We start from the raw sequence: 7,868 nt of genomic DNA on the forward strand, positions 1-7,868 counted from the left end.
AGACTTCAAAACAAAATCAAACTCTACTCCTAATTGACTTCAACTTAAGTTCCTTACCTAACTAGATAACTAAAGTAAGGAATTTCCTTATCCAACTAACTCAATTAAGATGAGAAATTTTAATTGGGACTCTTAAATCAGATTAGAGTTCCAACTGAAACAAACAACCCAATAAAGGGGGAGGAAACCCTAAAAGGAGAAAATTACCCCTAGAGGGATGCACATGGGCCCAGAAGTGCTAAGCACCCATGCAGCTCTTGATGGGCGTCCTTTCCATGTTCACATCAAGGGGAAAATATTGTTATCAACGCAACACCATGGTGTCCAAACTCCCTATAGAGTATAGCCTAGGCAGGAGCCTTGCTGCCTTGTTGGTTTTGCCTTGCATTTTTTTGCCTCTCCAATGCCATGGTTGCCCTGCCAGCTTGAAAAATATGCAGCAAACAGTGAGTTTGCCTTCAAATTGACTAAATCTTGTTATAAGTTCTTCCAGCACCCAAGGATTCATTGAAGAAATAACCTTAAACACCAAGTTGGGAACATAAATCCTAAAACTTTGCTTAAGTGTTTAGCAAAGAAATTGTTCAGAAAAAATGAGAAAGCATCCCCGGACAGCCATCTGGTGATCTGCACCTAGAATCTATGAACCTTACCTCTACCAATAGCAACTTACTTCTTGGTCATCCAGAAATGACTCCCTACCAATATTTGCAGAGTGCCCTAAACTCATAATGACATGGTACTGGAATCAACCACCCTTGGGTTTGCGTTTTCTCTTGCCCTACACTGTCAACATTGCCGTGAGCCACACTTTTATTATATAAAGATGTTCAATTGCAACTGGAAACAAAGGCGTTACAACACCTTCACTGTTGAAACAGTTTAAACATTGGATAGAAGCCCTTACATTTCTACGTCAGTTATGTATCTGGTATTATACTTTGGAGTTTTACCCAATTGAAGAACGCATATTGCCAACCTCGTATATTTGTTGTCTTGTTTGTGTCACTACTTTAATGTTGTGGACATTAGATGCTCAATGGTTAGTCTATGTTTAAGCCTGTTGTTGAAAGGCAATATGTGTCACATGACTGTTTGTATGGGACAGTGCAGGTAACTGGTAAATTTGTGATTGCCAAAGCCAATGAGAATGGATGATGTGAAGTGCCAGCACCACCCCAAGAAAGGCCGATGGAAGATCGAGGGCTGCTGCCCTACTTCCTGTGGCCGTACAGGAAGGCCAAATCACGTAGGGGGCAGTTTGGTCTTTTTGTCAACTCTATTCGAGTCTTATTGGTTCCCATCAGATGCAGGCTATCATCAAGTATCCAGTCCTACTATCTTTTTTGGCTTTTGATTCAGTCGATGATTAATTAAATGGTAGTCCTAATCTAAGCAGGAGTTCTACTTAAAATAGAATTTCTTATAGTTGCAAGTTTATTTAAAATGGAACTCTTTGTTTTGTTGGGTCCTTGATGTATCCGGGGTTGAGCCTCCCCCCCACCCCCCAAAAGAAAAAAGGGCCCAAGTCCAACCGTGAGTCAAGGAGGCCAATTCCATCCCAGGGGTAGAATGGTCAATTCCTACCCTAGATCAAGCTATAATGAAGACCGAAATCCAGTAAATTAGTTTATTTAGAAGTCTTGGGAGTCAAGTCATTATTATTTCCTTTCATTTTGAAGTTTCAATTGGAAAGAGTTACAGTTGTGTTAACTTAGGAAAGAATTGTTCCTTTTTAAGAAGTCCTACTTTTAAGGATAACTAAATGAGGAAGAATTATTTCCTTTTGGAGTCCCATTTGTTTGTAATTTGGTTGCTTAGGTCTTAAGTTATCTATTTAGCATTAGGTGACTTAAATTGTTAAGTGAGATCTCATATCCAAGGGCTGCAGTCGCGTGGTAATTAGATTCCTTTTGATAAGTGTTTCAAAGTCCAAGTTAAGTTGTAATGGGACCCTAATACTCGGTATATCCTAGTATGAGTCAGAGTCTTTGTTTCAAGCTATAAATAACCTTTCTATTGTAAGTTATTTGCAATGTTGATTAATGAATTGAATTGAGTTTGAGAATTTGACGTTGGGAAAGTCGTGGGATTCCTCTTGGAACCCTGCGGCTTGGATAAATTGCTCTTGTTTTTAGTTTAGAGATTTCTTCTTCATCATCAAGTTTCCCTGCAGATTTTCCAGCAAGCTCACCAACATTTAAGTCAAGATCCCTCCACACTCCCCTTAAGGTCCCCAACCCAAACCCTAACCACGGTAGCTCCTTTCCCCCTCTTCCTCTTCCCCACGTTTTCAGTCCTAACCCCACTAGGATTCCCTCAACTCCAACCCCAAAACCCATCATTCTACCCTCCCTAAAATTGCCTAAGCCTATAGAACCTAGTCCTAATCTTAAAAACCCCAAAGCAGCCCTAATTCTGGTGTTCAGAATTTTGCACTTCATCTTCTTCCTTGAGAAAGAGTTGCAGAATTTTTGAATTTCTAAGAAAACCTAACCTTTCCAAACTTAATCCCCTTTCTCTGAAACAGTTTCTAACTCACAGATCAGTAGTATTACTAATTCTAAATTACAGAAACAGCAACCCTAGCCCCTTCCCAACCCTAGCCAAAACCCTAAGATTCAAAATTCAAATTTGAAACCTGAAATCCACCAAACTTCAGTTCTATTTACCCATTCCAGTAGGTTTTAGACCTCTAAACCCCATCAGCCGAAGCCTCCAGAGACCTCAGTTAAGTGCTGAAATTTAATTAGAAGATCCTCAAGTTAACCCCGAAACCTGAGTGCTAGTAGGAGTACTTTAATTGAGGCGATAATCATATGGCCTAGGCTTGTAATTAGATTAGTTTATTGGCATGGGCTTCTTCCTCGCTGCCTAGGACTTCATTGAGGCTGATCTTGTGCAAGCTATCCGTAGTTTTTTCCTCAATGCTTCCCAGCTCTCCTTCATCAACCAAACCTTCCTCTGCCTCATCCCAAAAAAGCCGGGAGCTTCCTCCCTCTCTGATTTCCGGTCTATCTCCCTCTATAATCTCCTCTATAAATTCATCTCTAAAATCCTTGCAAACAGGCTAAAGCTGATCATGCCTTCTCTCGTTAGTGCTCATCAATCCACTTTCATCTCTGGGCAGCAGATTGCGGACAATATCCTCCTTTGTGCTAAGATTGTCAGAGGCTTTGATAGAGCCAACCATTCCCCGGCTGCCCTCTTGAAGTTAGACTTGCACAAAGCTTTTAACTCTATTAGTTAGGACTTCATTAGTGAAGTCCTATCCGTTATGGGTTTCCCACCTTCCTTAGTCCATGAAATATGCATATCCTCTCCCCATTTCTCCATTATTGCCAATGGCTCTCCTGCTAGCTATTTCATTTCCTGCGTTGGCATTCGCCAAGGCTGCCCCCTCTCTCCTCACCTCTTCTCCTTGGCTTTGGAGGTCCTTTCCTGCATTCTTCAATCCCACACCGACCAGCTTCTTATCTCTCCTATTCCTAAGTGCAAGTCTTTTAAGCTCACCCACCTGGCCTTTGTCGATGATCTCATGATTTTCTCCATGGCTAACCACTCCTCCATCTCCTCTATTCTCTCTAGCCTCTCCCTCTTTTACTCCCTTTCTGGCCTTCAAGTTAACCTTGACAAGTCTACCCTTTTCCTCTCGGGTGTCTTTGATGTTGAAAGCTCTACTCTTCTGCAGCTCACTGGGTTCAAGCATGGTTCCTTTCCTGTGACCTATCTTAGCCTCCCCCTCATCCTGGGCCATCTCACTAACCACCATTGTACCCCAATGCTTGACCATATCCGGAAAAAGCTCTAGCTTTGGAAAGACAAGTTTCTCTCCTTTGCCGGTAGGGTGGTACTTATTCGATCGGTCATCCAATCCTCCTATCTTTATTGGTGTGGAATATTCTCCATTCCCATGTCTACCATTCTTGTCATGGAATCCTTCTTCTGTGCTTTTCTCTAGAAGGGCCACAAATCCTCCCGCTTCCTCCACCCAGTCAGTTGGGTGAACACCTACCAGCCAAAATCTAATGGGGGTTTTAGGCATTCATCGTATTAGATTTTTTTTTTTTTTTGGGGTACTGGTGCTTTTTTAATACTATAAATGAAATGCCGTCCGCAAGGGTCGAACCCACAACCTCTCCACTGAAAAGTATGGATCTTTACCACTCAACCAACCCTGCATTGGCAACATATTGAAGATGTTAATAAAGCTTGTCTTCTTAAACTTGCCTGAAAAAATTGTTTCCAAGCATAATTCCATTAGGGTCAATTGTGTATATTCCTATCTTCTCAAATCTAACTACTTCTGGACTACTACCATCCCTCCTAACCCTTCTTGGGTTTGGAGGAAGCTCCACCTGTTGACACCCCTTGCTCTTTCTGCCATGTCCATCCAAATATCCGATGGCTCCTCCACTTTGTTCAAACTTGATCCGTGGCATCCAATGGATATCACTTACACTATCCTTGGCCCCCACACTGTTTATGAGACCTGCATCCCTAAAGCAACCACTCTCTCCCAATTTATCTCTGATGGCTCTTGGTCCCCTCTCCCCCACCCTAGTCTCACATAGGTTTGGGAATCCCTCCCCCGTCGGTTTGACTCCCCTTATGACCTCACCATTTGGCTCCCCTCCCATTCTAAAACTTTCTCCACCTCTTCCGTTTGAAACTTGATCTGCCCCCCTCCCCTATGGTTCCTTGGTATCCCTTGGTTTGGTTTAAAGGTCACACTCTCCGCCACTCTCTCACCCTATGGAGACCCCTCAACCTCGCCCTCCCCACTCAATCTTTCCTCATAAGTCGCCATATACCAGTTAGCCCAAACTGCATCCTTTGTTAGAATGGTTTAGAGAACCTTGACCACCTCTTCTTCACCTACCCCCTTCTTTCCCATCTCTTTAGGATAAAGCCCTTGCTTCCATTTGGCCCAGTTTGAAATGTTCTCTTGGGTTTGCTCAAGACTAGTCTTGGATCTTGAGAAAAAATTTCCTCCATATGCGATTGGATTGGTAAGCTAGTCTTTAGTGCTACTATCCACCATTTGTGGTGGGAACAATCTTAGACGATGGACATCCAAATCCTGCTCTCTAGGTATGATTTATAAATCCATCTATTTTGATATTTCTGCAAGAATTTCCTATAATCCCCACCCCCCAGTTGCTAACACCCCAAGGAATAGGCTCATTGTTGTCTCCTAGGGTCTTAATTCTCCTATTTAGCCTCTTGCCTGAAGGCTGGTTTCCCTTGTATTTGTTTGTCTTGTTTAATATATTTATTTATTCGTCAAAAAAAAACTCTGCAAAGGGGTTTAAAACCAAGGAAGGCAACTTTGTGGTGTTTTTTCTTCAAGAGCTTTCCAATCCCCTACAGTAAACATCCCACACCATTCCCCATCTCCTACCCTCATCTCTAACATCTCCAAACCCTTCTCTCAATCTTGCGGCACCTAGTATCCTTCCTCTAGGCCCTAAGACTCTACAACTCACAACTCCCTCCACCAAACTCCATCCCCTATAGTAATCAACATCATTCCACCCCCATCAAATACTCCACCTAAGCTTCAGCCACAACCCTTACCCAAAAACCTAGAAACTGAAACCCTATTTTTCCAGAAGACTTTGGAATTGAATCTGAAACTGAAAATATACCAAGTTCATATTTAATTCAGTCAAACTCCACCATAAAACCTTCTTGCCGAACCTAGACCACATTCCTTCGACCCTAAAAACCCTAGAAACCCTAGCTTTAGGGCTTAGGAGCCACATTACCTAGCCGCAAGGAATAAAAGCCCTAATTAAGTCTGCTATTCATCAAGAATCCTTGTACTTTGGCCGTGGCTACATCAATGAAGCAGTGCTGTTAGCATAGTCAAAAATTATACCATGCCAAAAAGTAGTGACCTGAGTGTGGGACAAGAGCCAATGCCGCGAGTGTAATGTCATCAGTGAGGGGCGTCAGACAGTTCCGTTGTGCCAAGTGAGAGTTGTGCAATGAGCATTTATAGCGCACCCGACAGTACTGTGAGGGTTTGCAAGCATAGAGCCATTAGTAGGCTGTGGTGAGCGGTGAAATCAGTTTGACTGATTTACCGCTTCCCCCACTGTCATACCAAAATCCTATACCATTAGTGATTAATCATCCTTTTCGCAAAAAGATACCAAATAGAAGGTTACAAATGACTGAAATATAATTTATGACTGCATCACATAATTCGATTCCCCGTAAAAAGAAAAGCTTCTGAAACTAAAGAATGGAGCCTTCCTTAAAACACATAAACATCGACAAACCTGCAAGGATATCTTCCAGTGAAGTAGGTTGCGGATTGTTTCTAACTGAGTCTTGCTTCCCTTGATCAATGGCGCTAACTTCACTTTGAACTAGACCCATCTTAAGATAAATCCGGTGATGAGAAACTTGACTTTCAATACTCTCCAGATTAGCGATTCCGCCGGAGCAGATTGTGCAGAAATCTTGGAAAGCTTACCACGAATTTCGATGCTCGAGTTCTCCTCTGAGTGATGATGGCTCTGCGATCTCTAGAGTCTGGATCCCCCTGCGATTCCTTGCATTAAAGTGAATTCCGACTTCTCATGGTCACCCATCGAAGAAGCTGCAGGTCTCGGTTTCATTGCGAGAAATAGCAGTGGCTCATGTCTCCACGCTTGCTCTATCCCCTCCTCGGTTTCTACCACTCTGCTTGGTGAATCGTTAGCCCTCAGGGAAGCTCTCTCTTGGGCAGCACAGGCTGGTCTTACAAGTTCGATTTTTGAAACTGATTCCTTTACTTTATGTAAAACTGTTGTAGACCCCTTCCTTCCTGTTCACATGGATGCTGTGCGTGTGATTGAGTACATTCGGAGGATGCTCTCTTCTGAACATTTGTGTGGTCAGGTTCAGTTTGTTTCTAGGTGGGCTAATTCTGGAGCCGATACCCTAGCTAGAAAGGCGCTAGTAGGACTGTTTGGCCTATTTCCGTTCCTTAGCTTCTTGAAGCGTGTACTCAGGATGTCTTGGGTTTTGCTGGCCCTTCTTCTAATTAAAAATCCGTTTACCCAAAACAAAAAAAAAAAAGAAGTAGCGATTCCGTCGCTTTGTTGCTGAATACTGATTAAGAATCTAATAAGATAATAGAATTTTACGTTTGAGTCCTTTGAATTGGGGCTAAACTAAGGTGTGGGCCGTGTGGCCCCATTAGTTCAGTATTTTACATTTTGAGTCCTCCTCATCCGAACACCATCAAAAGTGTTAATGTCGTAAGGAAAACAATGACCATAATACCCTCGATTAAAATAAAAATAAGGGTAATTTTCATTTGGACCCCTAAGGTTTGATTCATGTCATTTTTAGTCCAAATAAATTAAAACTTTGCTTCTACCTCCCTTGAGGTATTCAATAAGATCAATTTGTGATTTTTATAACCAAAATATCTTCACATCTATTCTACTATAAGATTTGCATATTTTCTTCATAATTAAATCCAACCGTCAGATTTTAGACACGTGGATCATTCCAATCAGATGAACATAAATCCATCTAAAAAATACACATTTCCAATTTTCTCTCATCTCCTTCATCGTCTCCAGTCTGGCGTGCCACCATCTCTACCTTTTTTTTCTCTTCAACTCCGGCGAGATCGGAACTCCTTTTTTGGAATTGAATATTTCGGCGTCTTGCTAGCGCTAGAAACCACTCGTCGTCCTTAGACTGGTCTGCTAATGAGGTTCTTGAATTGCTTTGGCATGTTGTGTTCTTTTTAATTCCGTTCTAACCTAGATCTAGAACCCAATACTTTGTTTCATAAATATAATGGGAATTTGATACATTAGACCGTTTGTTGTCTAATTGGAAATTAGGAAATAAGATGA

General features: G+C 42.0%; 1 protein-coding gene across 1 annotated transcript in view; it reads right to left on the minus strand.

Moving 5' to 3' along the window:
- Positions 1–6,925, minus strand: part of MIA40 (Cox19-like CHCH family protein) — a 28,002-nt gene extending 21,077 nt beyond the window's left edge. Inside the window, exon 1 of the mRNA XM_089139333.1 lies at positions 6,291–6,925. Within this exon, the coding sequence (XP_088995459.1) occupies positions 6,291–6,390 (100 nt within the window). The 5' untranslated portion in view covers positions 6,391–6,925. The remainder of the gene's footprint in view (positions 1–6,290) is intronic.
- Between the last annotated feature and the right edge of the window lie 943 nt (positions 6,926–7,868).

The sequence above is a fragment of the Hakea prostrata genome, chromosome 11 (genome assembly GCF_041222555.1).
Source record: "Hakea prostrata isolate BN-2017 chromosome 11, UWA_Hpros_2, whole genome shotgun sequence".
Lineage (NCBI taxonomy): Eukaryota > Viridiplantae > Streptophyta > Magnoliopsida > Proteales > Proteaceae > Hakea > Hakea prostrata.